The sequence below is a fragment of the Colletotrichum abscissum genome, assembly GCF_030869225.1.
Source record: "Colletotrichum abscissum strain IMI 504890 chromosome Unknown Scaffold_40.1, whole genome shotgun sequence".
Classification (NCBI taxonomy): Eukaryota; Fungi; Ascomycota; class Sordariomycetes; order Glomerellales; family Glomerellaceae; genus Colletotrichum; species Colletotrichum abscissum.
The window spans coordinates 130,954-150,388 of NW_026850321.1; the positions used below are offsets into that span (position 1 = coordinate 130,954).

The window sequence follows — 19,435 nt, forward strand, 5'->3', positions numbered from 1 at the left end:
AAAAAACGTAGAAGGGAAAACTCGGCCGCATCCGCCCATCTCAGCGGGCGCAATAGACGCACCACAAACGCCCAAGACACCCTAAAACGGACCGTCATTTGGGGAACGACACGCCACAGGAGCAGCGCCATTGCCCCCCCCCCCCCCGGGCCGGGAACCTTCTACCCCAAATCGGCTGGGCTCCCCGCTGTCCGTACCCCAGTGCTCACCAACTCACTCTCACTCTCACTCTCACCCTCACTCTCACCTTCACCCTCACCATCACACTCGCTCTCTTCACCACCTCTCTCATCTGCGTGACTGGGCTCACCTCACCAGGCTCATCTCAGGGAGCACCCGACTGCAGCAACAAATCCTTACCTGTCCCGTACCTTACGGAGTACCTACCTTACGTTGGTTACCTCGGTACCTTATCAGAGTTAGCTCCCTCATTCCATGCTCATTTCGACTCCCTACCAGGTCCCCCCAAAGGTACCTTATCTACCCATCCAAAGCACCAATCAGGGCAATTTGTACCTGAGGTTCCCTGTACCAATTACATTCGGTACTTAGGTACATTACGGAGTAAGGTACTCTGCAGCAGTGTACCCTAGGTACAGTAAGCCACCTAAGGCAGGCACTTGCCAGGTTAGGTCTTTTAGGGGACTTTTGAGTCGTCTTATCTTATCTCGACTCACTCTGGGGGTGGGCTGCCATTCACTCACCTCTGTCTGTTTGTCTGTCTGTCGTCTCTGTCCCCCTCTGTCTCTCTCAATTTTATCACTTCCTCTTCCTCTACGGAGATCCTTTGTGCAGCTCTTCTCACGTCTTGAATATCGACGTTCGCGACAGCTGCAGTCGCTACAGCATCCTTTCCACACCAAACTCCTGGGATAACCTGTAACTCGTTCAGACCGAGACTGGCCCATCCACAGCGCGTGAGCGGCTCTTCGTGAGCAACGCCTCTTTACCGGCAGAATCACCCGTCAACATGTCCGGCCGAAGCGCCTATGTGCGCAAGAAGATCACTCAAGCCGAGAAGGAAAAGGCGAGGGCAAGATCAAATACCGGCGGCATAATAGGAGAATATGAAGACCTCACCATCCCCGAGTTTCCGCTTCCCCAGACCGGCGCATCTTTACCCGTTGGCACCGGCATCGGCACTACAAATGCACGCTTCCTCAAGTTCTCAGAGCCTCCACGCGACATCAAGCCAGGCACACCCAGCATAGGCAGTGGCAGTGGAAGCAGTGAGGGCGGCCGTCGTGACGGGAGCTCCGGCCCCCTAGACGACTTCGCCTATGCCCGCGCCCGGAGACCTACCATCAAGACGGAAGACGTCTCGGGCATTGAGAAGTCGGGTTTGCGAAGCAGGCTGGACAAGAAGAGCGAGGATGTAAGGAGAGGCCTGGCCAAGACTTTCACCTTCAAGCGCAAAGACAAGGAACTCGACTTCCGTCCTGAATCCGTCGCTACTGTACGCCCGGGTCAACATCAGAATCCCGCCCCAATGTCTCCCACGGAGCTCGACTACACCTATGAACAGTTCAACATGGATACGATGCAGCAGATGCACATACAGCGGCAGATGCACATGCAACACCAACAGCAGCAGCAGCAGCAGCAGCAGCAGCACCAACACCACATGCACCACATGCAGCACATGAATCAACAAATGCGACATCAGGATATGGATCTGCCTACATCACCACCCCCGGCATCGAAGCTGCCTCCTGTGCCGACCACGCCGCCCATCAAGCGATGGATCGGCGCTGGAAGACCTGTTCAAAGGTGGAATAAGCTACGCAAAGACCCCGAACTGTGGGATCCGAATGGTGATGTTCTCGTCTTCTTCGGGCACAAGGGCCAAGCCCCACGGCCGAACCCATCCTTCAGACTATCCTCACACATAATCGAAGCGACCGAATCGAGGTATCTCATCACGTTGCTTCGGGAGGGCACAACCGAGGAGGACATCTACATGCCCCCATCTCCACAGGGTGCGCCACCCATGCTTCGGCCACACATGCGCGGTGGGCAACCGACACCGCCCATCTCGGAGGATCTCGGCGAAGCTGATGGGCAAATTTCATACGAAATGTACTTCCCGACTCCTGCAAACATGACCAAGACAGAACAACTCAGAAGCCATATTACAACAAGAAACGTCTTTGCCTTGCTCTATCACGCATCTCTGGTCGGGTTGACGCTCCACCAGGCTCTCTCCGACCTGCACATGCGATTGGATGCCTACATGCCACCGGACGCGGACAACGTCGGCATGATCTTGAACTATCTGTCAGCCCGGGGAATAGATGACGTGCGCAACGACCCGGAAACGGCTGTCAGCTTGCTGGCGTGGTCTGAAGGGTCAGCTGTGCGATGGGAGGAGGGCTGGCGGGAGAGTTTTCTACACTGCGCCGGCATGTACAGCCAGCTGGAGACATGCGCCGACTTCAAAGACCTCACGCCCATCACCCGCGCGCTCCTGGAGCGGGCATGTCTCGAGACGCAGCTCCGCGTCCAGGCGGCCGAAGAAAGACTCGTGGAGTTCCAGTATGGCGACCTGTGGCCGGCAGGTGTTGGTGGTCAGGCAAAGGCGGCTGCAGACCGTTTACAAAAGTTCTTCTTGAACCACTACCTTCACTCACAAGGAGCGTGGCCGCCGGCTCAGACAACCGGTCTCCCAGACTCCGACGGCGAGGACATGTGGCTTACAAGGAGCGTGGCACAATCATTGCAAAAGGACTTTGGGGCGCTGTATGACTACCTCGTCAACCGCGATATTGTCTGGGACATGTCCGAGGCGCGATCAGGGCGCAAATGGATGATGCAGAGCGAAAAGGACAAGGGATTTGATGCCGACATCGACATTCCCATCACAGACATCCTCGTTGAGTTCGACAATAAGTTGCGGTTTCCACATATCCCTCATCCATACCCCATGGTACCCGAATCCATTCCGCCAGCGCCGTCAAAGGAGAGCTCCATGTTCAAGAAGAAGACTGGCGCAGGTGCCAACAACGGTGGCCGAGCGGGTGCTCTGGAACGACGAGTTCAGTTGGCATACACCGAGGCCACTAACATTTATATCCTTGGTTCTGACTTTACACAATCGGACCTAATTGACGCCTTTGTGAAATTCGAAAAGAGCGACAGTGTCACTGAGGTCGATCCGGCCGTAGCCCGACGGGGACGTTGGGTTCTGATCTACGGCATTCTACAGACGCTGGCGAGTGTGTCGGTGGACGCCCCCAATGTGCGATACCGCGACGGAGTGCCGTATCATCTGTCTCCGCGCCTCAGGGGCACAAGAGTCCCTCCGTGGAAGGGCTCCAGCACGACAGACGAAGCCTCGCACGAGCTATCTCACTGTTGGATAGTACAGCTCAGCTGGAACACGCCGAACAACGGCGGCGCTGAGAGTTCGGGCGGATCGGGCAATACCAGTCCAGTGCAAAACCTCGCCCGCCCATTTGCGTACCCGCGCGCCCCGGCTTCGACGACATCGCGAGGGTCTGGGTATCAGACGACCGGGACCCGGTCCATCCACTCGACGGGTTCGGCGCCTCATTTCAGCTCGGCGTACAGCGTCGTTAGCGAAAGCGACACAGCCAGCAGCATCCGTACACCAGCATCCAGTCGACCTGGTACCAACATGAAGAGAGCGCAGTCGCGAGATAATGTCAAGGGCCTGGGCGGCGGACCGGGAAGTATGCGCAGTGCCGCCACGTTTGGCGGCACCGGCGCCGGCGGCGTAGAGCGAGGAGAGGCAATGGAACTGCCCATTCGAAGGCGTGACTTGAGCGCCTTCTTGGATAATAACGGCTCCCACGGCAATTATGCGCGATCCAGCAGCGCCTCGCAGCACGAGCAGCAGTCGCTCCCCTTGCCAAGCAACATCACGGGATCAGGAGGCTTCCTTGCATTCGACGACACGTTGGATAGGAAGAGCGCGCGGGGTGGGTATAATCATGGACGAGTGAAGCGCGAGGGGTCTGAGACGGACAGCATGGCGCCACGAATTCGGGACTTTGATTTGGATGTGATTGATGATCATGAGCCATGAGGTGGACGAGGCTAGGGCAGCCAAGCCATTTTGGAGATGGAGCTGGCGTGATGGGACGAAATAATTTTTGTATATATTCCTGAGCTGATGCCAGGTGGCCAGCTGTAGATATCTTGGGCTGGCTTTGAGTTTTCTCTTTACTTGGAGGTGGACATAAAAGTTGGAGATGGGATAGTTTAGTTAGTACCTTGCTTGTGTTGATTGAGTGATACCCGCCAATTTGCTCGTACTGTTTTTTGGTCGAATGAGATACGAATCACTACCTGATTGTCACCAGTCTGACCCTTGGAATAGATACATGTGATAGCATTAGAAAGGGAGGTGTGGGTGAGGTGTGATTTTGGATAGACTGTAGCTTGTCTGGACGCTTGTCAAGATGGTTTGGCCCAGACTGGTTAATTGGGTCAAGGATCCTTAGCTAAATGGCCCCCTTCTACTTGGGTTGGAGGTCAGAATAGGGATGATTAGGATCACGAGGATCGTGGCACAGGAAAAGGCGCAATTCAGAGACATTTGTTGGTCGTCAGAATCGACGGCGGCGGTGACGTGGTGTACCCACCTAGTAGCTTCTCGTTACTATTGTCCCATTCTCGTAGTCTTGAGACTCCACTTGGGCCGAATCAGGGCCGTGTTGCTGCCGTGATGTTTGAAGCCGTCGCCGGCGATGCGGAGTGCAAGCGTGAAAGGAACCATACTCTGTGCACGCACGTACGGATGCACTCCGTAAGGTACACTACGGGTCTACATACTTGGTATGAAGGCGCGAGGATGGAGAGACGATGTCGCGATGGGATTTTGAGTGGGAGGGATGGGTCGAGGCCAGCGGCCCAGCGCAAGCCCAGCCCCAGACCCCAGCCACCTCATCATCTCCACTCTTTTATTTTATTTTTCTTTCCCCCGGCGGCCATGGTGGATGATGATGACCAGCCCCGCCGATTTTAGGTTGGAGTGGTTCCTCGTGCAACAGTGCCGGGGGTCTTGAAAAGACACAGGATTGGCCGAGATGATTGCAAAACTCCACGTTGGATGAGTTGTTTGCCGTTGGACGGTTGGGGACTTGGGGTCTGCCTGTCTGACCCTGACGCTGCGAGTGTCTGGACCATGAGTCTATGGCTTTTTGCTGGCCGGAAAACCAAGGTCTCGTAAGATGTATGTGGCCGTACCAAGTTGTGTTACCTCGACTGAGATACCTCAACGGCTTCTGATCCCGGATCGAATGAGTGAGTCCGGGCACCAGTAATGGTGTGGATAGACAATGCGATTGGCAGAATTGACAGGGCAAGAAATCAGCCATCAAAAATGAGCGCATCGCCCGGTTGCTTTCCTCTCCATTCTGCAGCACCTTTGATTGGAGAGACTGGACAGCCTAATCTGTAAGATGACGGCCATGTATGCGTATAGATGCCGGCGAGAGAGTCGCGAAGAAAGATGGTGTTTTTGTGAGGTACCTTGCAGAGTAGGTTCCTTGCAGTGCAGGTAAGGTGCCATGATACTTGGTGGACAGACACGACAGAGTACCTTACCTCGCAGTAGGTAGGTAGATGTGTACACAGCAAGGTACCTATGGAAGCAAGTGCAGGGTGGAAGGAAAGTGCAAGGGAAGGAACTGGGCAGGCCGCAGATGGCACCTCAGGCCTCGGCCAAAAGGGGACAGAGAGGAGGCCGATCGCCGACGTCATTTCTGGTGATGCACCTCACCTCACCACAGCTCACTTCAACCAGGCTTCATCAGCAAACACCTCTCTCTTACCTCACAGTCCTCACATTACTTGCCCTTTACCCTCTACCGAGTTTTCGGGCTAGATCTTACCTTACCAATTGAAGTCAGACATCCTTGGTCATTCGTACCGGGTGCAGAGTGCAGAGTACATTACATAGTACGGGGCGGACACTCGAGAGAGAAATCAAGGGTGCTCGGGCTCCCGCTCTGCGACATGCTTGTCTGCAGTCCGTGTCATTGTTTGACGGCCGTTTGCTCGTCCCTGGCCCTTGGAGACAGCCATCAAGCAAGGCCGTGCAACAATAGCCATACCCAACAAGCCATGTCTGCCTGTCTATATGCATATCCAAGGTGCGAGAGAGAGCGCGAACCGCTGCACCGAGCTGCGCAGCCGGAACCCTCTTTCTTCCACCATAGTGATTCCCGGACCCATGTGAATCTGTCACTTTATGAGATTGTGAGGCCTTCATCCCCGTTCCTACCTATTCCGTCCCATCGCACACCTGCCTCTCCACCTCATGGTTGATCCAATCCACACGAGTGCGAGATTGAAATTTACAGACAAGAGTGAGAGTGAGAGTGAGAGTGAGAGCAAAATATGGTAGATACGACAGGAAATGACAAAAAGGCGGGAAACGGGCAGGGTATCCGGCATCTTGGATGTTACATTGGCCTTCCTTACCTTACCTTTTTGCTGCCTCACCATCCATGAATGAAATGCTCGACCATTCTCCTTTCACCTTGCACTACACCTTGACATCTCCATCATCCTTGGCCCATGCAATCCTTGACTGGCAACCCGCGATCCAGCCCAACCTCCCCCATTCGAGTACCACACACCAACGAATTGCACCTGTTTACCACCACGACGAAATAAACCTGGCCTTGCGCATTGCGACTTACCTTGCTTTTTTATTTCTCCTCTCTCTCTCTCTCTATCTACGCACACACACCTACACCCACGCGCATACTCCCTCGCCCACCCCCCGGTCTAATTTTGCTATTGCTGCCCACCCCGGATGGGCTTGTCCCAACTTGCAACTTGCAACTTGCAACTTGCAAGGCTTGCTGACCCAAACCCAAACCCGACCTGCATTGGCTCTGTTTCTGGCTCACACACGCAAGTCACGCCTTGTTTATTTAATCACCCTTCCCACCCCATCCCAACCACCCGCCCGTTCATCTGAAAGGGCTCTATTAAAAACAAAACACGAGCGACAGAAACCCCCCTCCCCCCGAGCTCGCGGGACTTTGATTTTTTGCTTTCTCACTTACCTGCTCTACCTACCTTGGCAGCTCCCCTTCATCGATAGCCTTTGTCTTTGTCGATCTCAAGACTCTTTGAATCCGTAGTCGCCTGTCGCAAGCGCAATAACAATAATAACACCACCGCTACCGCCGGCGCATCTTGTCGCAGCTTGTCGCATCTTTTCCACACAGCAACCGGTAGCTTCTTGCCTGGCCGTTTGGGCTCCCAACCGCCCGCCATGTTGTTCGCCGTCATGTTCGCGGCGACGCGATTCCTCCAAATCGTCACCTTGGTACGTTTTCTCCCTCGTCGATACGTTACCTCGACTACTCAGTTTTCTTATTCTTTATTTTTTTGTAAAGAAAATTTCAAGTGTTGTTTCAACTAACACAATGTCACAGATCCCAACCATGGGCATGCTCGCCTGGTTCGTCGATGGCTTCGTAAAGCGCAACGTTATCGTCCCCGACTCTATCCTTGTCCTCTTCATCGTCTCCGTCCTCGCCCTCGCCTGGGCTATCTTCACCCTCTTCAGCTATCACCGCAGCAGCACAAATGCACTCTTCGTCGCAGTCATCGACCTTGGTTTCGTTGGTGCCTTCATTGCCGCCGTCTGGTACCTTCGCGGCATCAACTATGTCGACTGCACAAACCTCGCACGCGACGGCCGCTGGTCTGCAAACTTCCCCGGCCTCGTCACCATCTCTGGGCCCCGCTTCAACCTCTTCACCGATAAGCCCTGTGCCATGCTCAAGGCATCTTGGGTCTTTGGCATCATCAACACCATCCTCTTCTTCTTCACCGCCGTTCTCGCCTGGATGCACGGTGACCGCCTGTCCTCCAGCTACGAGCGCAAGTCCTACCACCACGGCCGTCACCGCCGTCACCGCTCCCACAGCCACCGCTCCCACAGCCGTCGCAGCTCCCACTCTCACCGTCGCGTCTACGTTTAACATCTCTTCAACCGAGATTGACGATAATTGCAATGCATTTCTTTTTTTTTTTTTTGGGGGGGGGGGGGGGGGTGGGAGGGGTAGGGAGGGATTTGACGACTTGTACAAGAACGAGAAAAACAAGAAGACAAGATAAGATACCATGACATGATACGATAGGATGTGGAGAGCATATGACCGATGCTCAGGGATGGTTCATGTAATTCCAGCGACCCGGCGCATGTAGTGGACGACATACTCGTTTATGATGACGAATCTAACGGCATTAATTCACGACATCTTTTTTCTGCCGTGCTTTGCCTTTGCACAGGCCATTATCGTTTGCCTGTATCCGGCTTGGTGATTGTCTTGTACTTTCTCCTCATCCTTACCACACTCAGAACGACTGCTTGGCTTGGCCGAACGACTGGCCGTGAGGTGATCTGCGGTGGGTGTGCAGGCCAAATCGCACTTTCAGAACACGGCAGCAATGGCATGTCAAATCACGATGGGAAAATTGGTATCTTGAGGTTCTCACTAGTAGTCTATGTGTATGTGTGTTTTTGGTACCCTGCCTTGCGCCGATTCAATATAACCCGTCAGTCGTCACTCTTATTCATGCCCTGCCAGCGTCCTCGCCAACCGTATAACCCCGCGCAACACCGCTCCGGCCCTCCTCGACGACGGTGCTGCTCTCCTCGTCGTAGTCCGTTCCGAGACCCTGCCACGTCCGTTGCGAACGCAAGTACTCGGCACCGGGGCTTAGCACGCCGTTGATGGTGGCCACCTCGCCCATTGCTCTTTTCACCAAAGCCGACTCACCAGGCTTTTTGCTGCTGCTGCTTTCCTCCCCGTTGTCGCCGCCGGTCTTGGATTCGCTGTTGGCCGACCGTATCGGCATTCTCATCGGCCGACTGGCCACCAGCTTGCCGGTGCGCAAGTCGTATTCTGGCGGCGCCGACTCGTCCTCATCCAGCTCCTCCTCCTGCCTGACCGCGTCGTGATCCATCTTCTCAATACCACCCCACCACTCGAGGCCCCATACGCGCTCGCTCTCAGGCTTCAGCGCCACCTCCATCTCAAAGGGTGTGATGACGGGCTTGAAGAACCCGGCGTCCTCTTCCACTAGGCCGCTCTCCCAACACCCTACGACGACCCAGCCGTCGACCTCGGCAAAGTTGGCCAGCTTCGCGGCATTCAGCTTGCCCACCACGACCGTGTAGCTCTTTTTACCAGCTTCGGCGATACGCCGGCGCAGGAGGTCGATGCTTCCGAGGTAGTTGGACACGGAGAGCGTGTTGACGAGGATGCCCACTACACCGGCCGTGGCCAGGGTTAGCACGCGGGCGAAGCGCCGACGGAGGAGGGCATTTGTTGTTCGTGTTGGATCGTCGGTCGACAGGCTCGGCGTCGAGAGAACATGGAGAGAGGCCATGCGGGTCTGGAGCGCGAGGAGGAGCGCTGGGGGCGGTGTTGAAATGTGGAAGAGAGAGTGCTCGGACAAGTCGGTAGTTGGGGGGGCGTCCGATGAGGAAGAGTCGACGATCTTACGGTTTGGGATCGTGCCGGTCGGGTCATGTGTCACTTCGGTCTGCAGCAACGCTGTGTATCCCGCGGAGCGCAATTTCGTTGTGAGGGGAGCGACGTGGTCCTGATATGTGACGTCGGCCACCACAACCACCTTGTGCTGCTTGTCGTGGAATTCTTTAGTAAAGGCCTCGACTGCTTGGTCAATGTCGAGGGTGTGCCGCGTAAAGACGTAAATGACGGGCAGCCTCGACGTCGGTGATAGGCATGAGCGGCCGTAGTGTACGACAATCTGGGCGTCGGCGTGCTCGGCCGCGATCTCGTCGACGCAGCAGGCGCTGTAGGACGTGTCGGCAAGGATGTACACGCGATAGGTTTCGCTGCCGCCCAGAGCTTCCGTTAGCGCCTCTGCGACCCACGAGGCGTCACGTAGCATGGCGTCAGGGAACTGGAGGGCGACGCGGTTCCAACCGCCCTCCTTGATCTCGCGCGCCGTACGCTCAATCTCGTAGACGGAAGCGAGCTCAACATGGTTGCGCTCGGCGGTCGATGGAGGTGGGGGCGTCGGTGTCGGGTCTTCAAAGGTGTGTTCGGCGGGCGTCGAGAGGACGGGCGCCGCTGATAGTTCTGTCATGGCCGTCGGCTGTTTGCGAAGGCCAAGAAAAAACTTTTTCTTTCTGGTAAACGGGTTGAGGAAGAGGAATCAGTCGATGGAGGGGTCACGCTAATGGCGGGGTACTAAAAATCAAGGTCAGGCTCAGGTTCACCTTGTCGGTGAGCTCGGTGTAGATATGATGATTAAGTGATACCCACTTTGAATTGGAAACTCTTGTAAGTCGATTGGTCAACGATCTTCTCTACTAAGCACACCGTGGGAGGCAGTGGGCGGCTCTCGTCTTTCACTGGTAAAGCACACAATCCTAATATTGCAATGTCCATTGGAATTGTTCGTTAAAAGAGATAGCATGATTATTTTGGGGGAAATCACGACCGATTTCATAACCGGTTTCTCTGCTTATAAGCTGGTACTGGTGCTTCTACGGATGTTCTTCCTTAATGTTGATCATTATCGTGAAAAATGGTATTAGTTTGGGACTGAGTTTGCCTATTCTATGACATCTCCTCGTTTCAGAGCTTATAGGTACCTAGAACAGGCCAAAACAATTGGCGTAATAGGTGACAGTGGCACTCCAGTCCGAAAAGATGCTCAAGACGCCAACGTCTTGGGCAAGCACGTGGAGCAGGTTATAGACATCGCCGTCATTGTTCGTGACGTTGGCGATGGAAGTGTAGTAGTAACCGCCCTTGGTGTCGTCTCCGAGGAAGCCAGAACGCTCCAAAGACCATGAGATGATCTTGAGACCCAGCTCCTTGGCTCTGATCGCATACGAACTGGGCACAATCCTGCCATCTTCGACGGTGACGAGGTAGTACAAAGGAGGGGCCATGATCTTGACACCAGCAGCAGCAAACTGGGTCAGGTTGGCAACGGCTCCCGGGTAGGTCTCGGGGGTATCTCCACTCTCGTCCAAGAGAACGCCCTGCTTGCCGAAGTCGGGCTCGGCCTTGAGCCAGTACAGGATATCAGGGTAGAAGAACGACTGAGGCCAGACCCGCTCAGGGGCAATGCCGGCTTCCTTGTACTCATCAATCAGCTGTTGCGCGTACTGTTCTTGCGTGTAGTCTCCCTCGAAAGGCATCTTAACCTCGGGAACCTTGAGCTCGGGAGTGAATTGAAGACCCAGGTCGTTGGTCATGGCGATGTGTTCCTTATGGGTCATAACGGTGCCGCAGGTAGAGTACAGGTCGGTGCGGTATCTCGGGGTACCAAGCAAGAAGTCGTTGGGGTTGACGGCCGAGGCATTGAAGCCATCCATCTTGCTGCAGAGAGTCTTGAACTCGGCGACGGTGATGTCCGAGGTGCAACACTTGGCGGTCGCGGCCGTACCGTTGCCGGCGGGGGTGAAGGGAATAGTGCACTTGGCGTTGAGGTCGGGTATGGTAACGATGTTGGTCGTCGTGTGAAGATCGCACTGGGAGTGACGGCAGACTAGTTGACGGTCCTTGGTGAAGGCAACATCGCACTCGAGAACACCAGCACCCATACGCGCACCGGCAAGGTTTGATTCGACTGACTCTTCGGGGATCATCAGAGTACCGCCGCCACGGTGCCCAATGCTCCAGCTGGAGGGCTTGATGGGCTGCTCTGAACACGACTGCAGTTTTTCCTTAAGAGGGCCCTCGTCCATGTCGTTGACCAGCCAGTAGGGTCTCGGCCCCAATTGAATGCTGGTGATGGGCTTGTAGACAGGAGCTGGCTTGGGACAAGGGACAGCATTGACTTGGCGGGAAGCAACAGCCACGAGGCCCGAGACGACGATGGAGTTGAAATGCATCTTGACTGGCGGTCGATGATGATTTGTCGATGTCTCGCGCAACGGAGGGACACAGCGATCAACAGAGGACTCGCCGAGAGCAACGCCGAGGGAGGAAGGACTGCTAGAGCTGGAGCGGGAGCTGAAGATGAGAGAGACGGAGAGAGGGGGAAGCGGCCGGTCGCTTGAGCGGACGCGAGTCGAGGTAACCCGGTCTTATGTAGGTCGGTCTCCAGGAGCCTGAAGAGCGTGGTGGTTGTTCTGCCAAGACAACCAGCAGCTGCAATGACGGATAGCTCTGATGAGGGCCCCCGGGGTAGAATACGTGGTTTACGATGACCAACGCATTGCTAGTCTCTCAACGTGATGCTGAGCAGTTCGTGAAAGGCTGCAGATTGGATAGGCCCTGGCAAAATGCCGGGCCACATGCTTGCATTCGGTATAGCCGTCTGATGTCTTCCCTGTGATGATTTAGTAGCGCATGTGTATGTTTCCGTCCCATGTATGGAGTAGGTCCTTGAAAGACAGGGGCAAGGTCAGCACCACCCACAGCATTCGCAGCGTGGAATAAGATGAATGGGGGGGGGGGGGGGGGGTTTACACGGTTGGCCGCAGAATGCGCTGGGTATCAGCACGTGTCAACGGAAGGATCATGTCCCTGGAAAGAATTGAAGATATTGCGCAGTAGTACTGTAGAGTCGTCCGTCCGTGTAGATACCATCTATGGAGGAATAGTAGCCTCCTCAAGTTTGTTTGCTTCCCAGGACTATTACCCTACCTTAGGTACTCCGTACTATGAGTGTGTACCTACTGAAGGTTGTAAGAGAGGGCAAGAGTGAGGGGTCAACGGCGGCACGGCCCCACTAGATGTCCTTGGCGGCCCCGCATCTGCTATGGAGCAGAGCTGCGTGCCAGAAGGACGCCCCCTCATTCGCCAATTGGGCCATCCCAAGCTCCGATCCCACCCACCTCACCTCGGGGCTGATAAGGAAGGAAGGTTGCCATCCCGCGTCTTCCATTCATCCCAATGAAATGCCCTACCGCTGCTGCATACCTTAGGGAAGGTAAGGTACCTCAAGGTAAGGTAAGGTACTCAAGTACTCAGGTCACTGGTTGCATCTGATGCACGTGCCCGACCTGCAGACACACCGAGGTGAATTCTTGACCGACGATACCGGACTCTTGGCCGACCGGGCAGTTCCACGGCGGGGGCTTGCCAACAGCTGTTGCTCACCTCACCGTTCAAACCCGACAGCTGTCTGTTGCCGCCGAGCCCATCATCGGCGGCCGGCGTCTCCGGTGCCAAAAAACCGTATCGCCGCCTGGCGCAATCTAACTACCTTACCTGGTAGTCTCCCGTACCACGGTATCGCAACCAGAGCGGATCACCGCCAAGACGCCATTATCAACCCCACGAGTCATTGGCGGCGAGCGAGCCCCCCCCCCCCCCTCTCTCTCTCCCGGTACCCAGATAAGGCTCGAAAGCTTCGAACATCTTCATCATCCGTACGAATTCTTCATCTGTCTGGCAGGCTGGGATAATGGGGATATCGCAAAGTACCAGAGGACACTCGCCTCCTCACTAGTCCGTAGACATCACACTTCAAGACCCCGACGTAGAAGCCTCTCGTTTGAATATTGTATATACAAAATGCTAAAGTCATCAGGAACCGCCCTCGGACTCTAGGAACGGAAACAAAGATGACCCGCAGCTCCATGTTGAACATCATTCGTCAGTTTCACATTTCCGAAATTTGACGGGATATATCAAATAGGCACCTGGTGACTATACACTCTTTTTCTATGAAAGCACAAAGCAATTCAACAAGGTGAATATTGTTCAACGCACGGAACAATACCTTAGTATCAGATATCACGCTTGGATGAGGTGGCTAATAAATGTGATAGTTACAAGCCTGAATTTTATTCAGTTATATAAGCTACTATTCTAGCAGGAAATGTTGAGCCATACGAACTAGATGCAGGTGGGTTTCAGATAACATCAGCAGTGACAGCGGTGGGCATCCAAAACTTTTCACATGCTTCACGGATTGACAGATGGGATTGGGGTTTTCGCGTAGCATGATTCATATTATTAGGGTATCGATAGTGATCAAGATTTATGTTGATCTGGAACCTCACACACCCAGACTGTAAACGCAAACCGTAACACCAACTCAGAACGGTGGATAAATACACCAGGAAAAACAAAGCCCATAACTCCGTTTCATACTTCGGGGTATTTTCACGTCATCCAGAGGCCATCCAAAATCAACCCGAAATGTATAGCGTTCATTATGGATTTTGATCGTTTAAGCACCGGGGTAGGCGTGGTTGTGCTTGGTGGCATGCCCGCGCGAGCGCATGGCCTCGAGAGTGTCGAGAACAGTGAGGAACATGAAGATGGCCCAGATGAAGAAGGCAAAGGCGACAGCAGCCTGGGCGGAGCCGCAGTACGTGTTGGCGCCGCAGTGAGGAGCTCCGACAAAGACAGCCAGGGCGATGGCGCCGGCGAACCAGAAGATGGTGGTAATGACAAGCAGCGCGAGGGAAACGAGCTTGTGGAAGAGTCGGGTCATGTACAGAGGGGTTAGGCCGACGTAGGCGAGAACGAGCAGCGACCAGACGGAGTTGAAGATGAGGAAGTTGACAATATCGGGAGAGCGAGACCACCAACCGCTCCAGCCGTTGTAGCCATTGTAGCCGCTGGCAACTGTGATGGTGTAAGTTTATGTATCGATGCAAGGCCGGGCTGGGGAGAGAGAGGAGTAAACATACCATATGAAGTAAGGCCGAGCTCGATGATGGAGAAGACGGCTGCCACAATGTGGGCAATGGGCACGAAGGAGACCATGTTGAGGGTGTGAATGGTGCCTCTGATAGTAATGTAGACTGATGGAGATGTCGCAGATTTGGGAGAGGATCAAGAGCTGGCTGGGCTGATGGGGTTGGTTGAAGGGATAGAGACGAAAGTATTTTACGAGCAACTGGCAGAGGCAATGGTATTGAATAAGTAGTGGGCAAGAGGTGACAGAAGCTGGGCGAGTTTTCCCTGTTGAACCACGAATTGCTAGTTGACAGAATGTCGTCAGATGGGGGGGGGCGTGGAAGAATAGCAACAAAAGGAAAGATGGACGCACCGCACAGGAATTGGCTGCCGCGGCTTTCACGCGCCGTGCAAAAGCAGACAGAGAGCCGTTGAATCGGGCTTGGTGAAGGTCACCACTACGTAGTCATCAGGCGAGAAAGGTCTAAGGCAGTATGGTACCTACTTACCTACCTGCCTGCGTGAGGACATTGGATGGAGTTGACGATGCGTAATGGGAGGGGTGTACGAGTGCCGTGCGAGCCTGTGAGGTGAGGTGGAGGGAGGGGCGTGTAGTGATGTGGAGGGTCGAGAATGACGTGGTTCCAGCTGTGGGCATGACCTCATCGTCGACCTTGGGATGCCTCCACCAGGGCTGACAGGCCATTCTCGCCAGTAAGATACAGGCGCTAACGGTGAGTCGCCGCTAATCCTCAGCCACTCCAGGCCACTCACCGTGGCGGATGACACTCGCTTAGCGTGCTGAGCTGGTGCTCTCCGCTGATTCACCCCGGCTTTTCTGCGTAGGTACCTCGAACCACGATATACCCAGGTAGGGCACCCAAGGTAAGTACTGTAAGGTACCTACCAAGATGTGCCTCGCACCTTCCATCATCTGCAATCCCAGTGAAAATCTTGTCGAACCTCCACTGCCTGGAAGCGAACAACCTACAAGTAAGGTACTTACTGTACGCAGTGCCTTAGGTAACACTTCATCCAGTGGAGAACATGAAAATGTCCAAGACTCGGGCGTGCCATGTCATGTTCCAGTCACGTCAAAGTGTCTCTGCAATCTCCAGGAATGCGTCCAGACTTCCATCTCCCTACCTCACCCAAGGTATGTAGTGTATGTAAGCCGCACTTTGTACTTCCTCCATGGGCCATAGGTACCTACGGCTTGCTAGGTATATTCTGGACCGGAACGCCCTTGCCGACCCTTTGATGCCCGTTGATGTTTCCTCGCTTGACGTGATTCTACCTTGTCTTACGGTACTCTCTGGGTAGAAGAGGTCTTGTAAATAATACATGGAATCAAAAAGATACGGAAGAAAGAAGCTGCCCACTTGGGCATTTCCACGATGAACCTTGGGGTTCCGTTTCCATTTAACTCCTACCTCAGGTATACATGTCTCGTCTGCACAGCTTCACACATTCCTACATTCCCCAGATCGACTCGGCTTGAGAGACATACGGTGAAACCATCCATCAAGTCTCAATCAAATCATCCTGATGCTGCCCAAGCCCAGGGCAGCCACTGACAACCTCACGGTTGACCGCACCTCTTCGCGACCCTGCATTCTGCAGTCTTTTGGCCCGTAATGCATGGATGACGGACCCGTGCATCATCAGGCACTACACCATGTACACACGCCCTTTCCGCACTCCCAACCAACTACCGGTGCTAGCCAAGCCTAAAAGATAAAATTCAAAAAAGCATTCCCAGCGCATCCATCTGAGCTGCACAGGCACACAAACTCGAAGCTCGACGACCGCTCGGGCCAAAGGTCAACTGCCGCCAGCCCTAATCGAGGCAGGCGCATACGAAGCCAACGCCGGCAAAGAGCGGGTCTCCCACCCCGGTCTCGGCTCCGGCACGAAGATATCCGTCACCCGCCGAGGACGGGATTTCTACTGTATGTACAGACTACGTAGACATTCCAAGGATTAGGTTCCAAGGGCCCAGAGTTGAGGTTGGGAAGAATTTGATCCCTGATGACGTGAGTCCACAGGCCTTCGTGTCCAACTTACAACCAACCACCCACCCAGTGCCACACTGCAGTGCCAAAGGCCAACAGCCTCTCTCTCTCAGACCGCCAGGTGCCTTCATCGCCCTCCGCTCTCACTCACCTCGCCTCGCCTCGCCTTCCACTTCAAGCTTCATTCAGCCCCTTGCCTCAGCCAACCCGTTACAGTCACTTACGCGTCCTCTTGCTCTCGCCGTCTCGCCCTCTCGCCCTCTCGTCTCTCAGTCTTGCCCTAGTCTCTTGTACAGCAACCACCAATCCTCGTCTTCCAAGCCTTTTGTGGTGGATCCTGTTGAACCCCATTAACCCTTGGACCCTGTCAATTCCTTCTTTCCACTTCCTCATCTCTATGTATAGTGTATCCGCGCTCGAATCTGATGCCTGGCCTTGATACTTCACTCCACGGACCATGAAATTCTCTACGGCTGAAGATCAACGACGGTGCCTCTTCTCCGGATTCGCAGCGACAATCATTCCACATGGCACAGCAGAACGCCATTACGTCGAGGCAAGTTTTTTGTCCAAGACATGTGGATGAGACATGCATCTCACTAGATCGCTGAGCAACCCTATTGCCCACTAGAGTCTAGAGCCAACTTACCAGCCCCCTGCGCGAATGCTGGTAGATGAAGCTAGTGTCGGGTCAGAGACACTACATACTTAGGTACCTAATTAGGTATCTAGGTTGAACACCAGCTTCAGAGATGCAAGTCCGCGTGCAGATTAGATACCTACCCACGACCTATATTTACACGTATCTACCCACACGACCTCCAATCCTACGGAATCTGGATACAGCTAGGTAGCTATAGACGCCATCATCCGCCTCGGCATCCACATGGCCAGCCAGCTTGTGAGCCTTACAACAAGGGAACTGTCAAGAGCGATAACCCATTTTATGCATACCGGACGCAGTGTACAGGCACAGCCGCAGAGAACCAAACTTGCCAGTCGCAGAGTCTTGAATCAACTGCAGTTTTATAGGGTCTTCACCACAGCGGGCAGGCGTAGGTCACCAATCGACGTCGTAATTTTCAACATTACCATCGTCGACCACACTCCAATAACCTCATACAAGCCCAGAATTATAGACCGAGATTCATCAGTCAGCGTCCTCAATTGACGTGCTATGGTGCACGATTGGCACTATGCGCAACCCAGCAGTGAGTCTGATTGTTCACATAACCACAAAAAAAAAACGAAGAAAAAAAAACGGTAAAGCTTCGCTGGCTCTGTCAGGGGTCACCTACAGCTCATCAGCCTCGTGAGGGCCAGGCCCCCAAGGAAAGCTTCCTCTGCCCCTGCGCTCCGCCAGGCCTTTGTTGACCGCCTTGAGGTTGTTATACTCGGGGCCGTCTTCGCCCAGGCCCCAAGCGAATACGCCACCGAGTCTCTTTTCGTCGACAAGGGCGGGGAATTTGCGAAGGATCGCGTCGGGGGTATCGTATGTCCAGAAACGCTTCTCGGCCCTGTCAAGGTAGTAGTAGCCTCCGCCCTCCTTGTCATACTTGCCCTCTTTTTGAGCTCTCTCGAAAGAAGCCCTTACATCTTCTTGGACCCCGTCGTTCCAGCTGAAGCCTCCTGTCTGGCCTAGATCTCCACCCGTAACGGGATCCTCCATAAGCGGTGTCGGGCACCCAACCTCCTTCCCCTCTGGACAATCCGTCGTCTTGAACCACTTGGTGTAAAAGGCAAAGCCGAGATTGATCTTGTGAGCCGGGACTCCTCTGGCCATGTAGTTGTCGACGGCAATTCTGGACAGTTCCATGCCTGTGTGATGCTTGGTCACATTATCGCGGCGATTCATCATATCGTACGTCATGACATTGACAAAGTCGAGGCTGCGGACAATACGAGGGACCGTTTCCTTGGTGAAGGCAATCATGTCGCGCTCGAGACCCGGAGTCGCGGCCGAGATGAGCTTGCCCTTTGGGAGCTGTCTGCGAACCTCCTCAAGCAGCAAGGGATATGCCTCTATCTCCCACTTCTTTTCCTCGTTGGTGCTGTTCTTGACCTTGTAGTCCTCGCCATTGCCACTAGACTAGGGTTTAGTAAATGTCTCTGCTGCGGCCCTTCGTAGTGGCCGCAATTGTAGGTAGTCGGGTGATTGAAGCTCACCCGGGGTATTCCCAATCCATATCAATACCGTCTGCACCTGTTGCCTTGACCATGTCGGCAACATTCTGGGCCCACTTCCTCCGCGACTCCGGGGTGCGAGCGGCGGTGTCGAAGCCCTTGGTGTCGCTCCAACCGCCAATGGCGACCATGACTTTGGTGCCAGGCATGAACTGTGTGCGGACCTTGTCGACGGTGGTGAAGAGGGGCCACTCGGCCACGTCCTTATTGAAGGTATCCGAGTTCATGAAAGCCAGTTCCACGTGGGTGATGTGAGACACAAGTTCTCTAGAAGGGACGTTGGGGTGTTGGCTGTGGCTTGGGTTAGCGGTTCATATCCGTTTGCCTTAGCTACCTACCGAAGCCGCCATGTGATGAGCTTTAGCGGAAGCTATTCACTCACCCAGTGAGATACATGACGCATTTGAGATCTGATGCAGCCTTTCCGGCGGTCTCTTGGGCGGAGGTCATTGCGGCGGACTGCAGAAGTACGAGCAGACCGCCCAGAGCGGTGAACAGTAGCCTCATGTCTGTGCCGACGTGGTAAGGGAGGATGGCTTCGAGTTGTGGAAGCTCTCGCAGGGCGCGGGCATGAGCTTGGAGATGAAGAATGGGAGCGAGAGGTGCAAGAGGGCAACG

The 19,435-nt window shown here is 54.5% G+C and overlaps 7 protein-coding genes across 7 annotated transcripts; 3 read left to right on the forward strand and 4 right to left on the reverse strand.

Moving 5' to 3' along the window:
• Positions 1-970: 970 nt before the first annotated feature.
• Positions 971-4,048, forward strand: CABS01_12776 (uncharacterized protein; the record flags this gene model as incomplete). The annotated part of the gene is made up of 1 exon (XM_060546128.1): positions 971-4,048. The coding sequence occupies one exon, from the start codon at positions 971-973 to the stop codon at positions 4,046-4,048; it is 3,078 nt and encodes a 1,025-aa protein (XP_060395517.1).
• A 1,563-nt stretch (positions 4,049-5,611) lies between these two features.
• CABS01_12777 (uncharacterized protein) lies at positions 5,612-5,851 on the forward strand (the record flags this gene model as incomplete). The annotated part of the gene is made up of 1 exon (XM_060546129.1): positions 5,612-5,851. One exon carries the CDS (start codon positions 5,612-5,614, stop codon positions 5,849-5,851), a length of 240 nt encoding a protein of 79 aa, XP_060395518.1.
• A 1,404-nt stretch (positions 5,852-7,255) lies between these two features.
• Positions 7,256-7,970, forward strand: CABS01_12778 (uncharacterized protein; the record flags this gene model as incomplete). Its single annotated transcript, XM_060546130.1, has 2 exons — positions 7,256-7,309; positions 7,419-7,970. The coding sequence occupies 2 exons, from the start codon at positions 7,256-7,258 to the stop codon at positions 7,968-7,970; spliced, it is 606 nt and encodes a 201-aa protein (XP_060395519.1).
• A 595-nt stretch (positions 7,971-8,565) lies between these two features.
• CABS01_12779 (diphthamide biosynthesis protein 2) lies at positions 8,566-10,110 on the reverse strand (the record flags this gene model as incomplete). Its single annotated transcript, XM_060546131.1, has 1 exon — positions 8,566-10,110. The coding sequence occupies one exon, from the start codon at positions 10,108-10,110 to the stop codon at positions 8,566-8,568; it is 1,545 nt and encodes a 514-aa protein (XP_060395520.1).
• Positions 10,111-10,621: 511 nt separating this feature from the next.
• CABS01_12780 (glycerophosphoryl diester phosphodiesterase) lies at positions 10,622-11,872 on the reverse strand (the record flags this gene model as incomplete). The annotated part of the gene is made up of 1 exon (XM_060546132.1): positions 10,622-11,872. One exon carries the CDS (start codon positions 11,870-11,872, stop codon positions 10,622-10,624), a length of 1,251 nt encoding a protein of 416 aa, XP_060395521.1.
• A 2,291-nt stretch (positions 11,873-14,163) lies between these two features.
• On the reverse strand, positions 14,164-14,705 carry CABS01_12781 (uncharacterized protein; the record flags this gene model as incomplete). The annotated part of the gene is made up of 2 exons (XM_060546133.1): positions 14,164-14,564; positions 14,630-14,705. 2 exons carry the CDS (start codon positions 14,703-14,705, stop codon positions 14,164-14,166), a joined length of 477 nt encoding a protein of 158 aa, XP_060395522.1.
• Positions 14,706-17,927: 3,222 nt separating this feature from the next.
• Positions 17,928-19,324, reverse strand: CABS01_12782 (glycosyl hydrolase family 18; the record flags this gene model as incomplete). Its single annotated transcript, XM_060546134.1, has 3 exons — positions 17,928-18,717; positions 18,800-19,108; positions 19,200-19,324. The coding sequence occupies 3 exons, from the start codon at positions 19,322-19,324 to the stop codon at positions 17,928-17,930; spliced, it is 1,224 nt and encodes a 407-aa protein (XP_060395523.1).
• Positions 19,325-19,435: the final 111 nt, after the last annotated feature.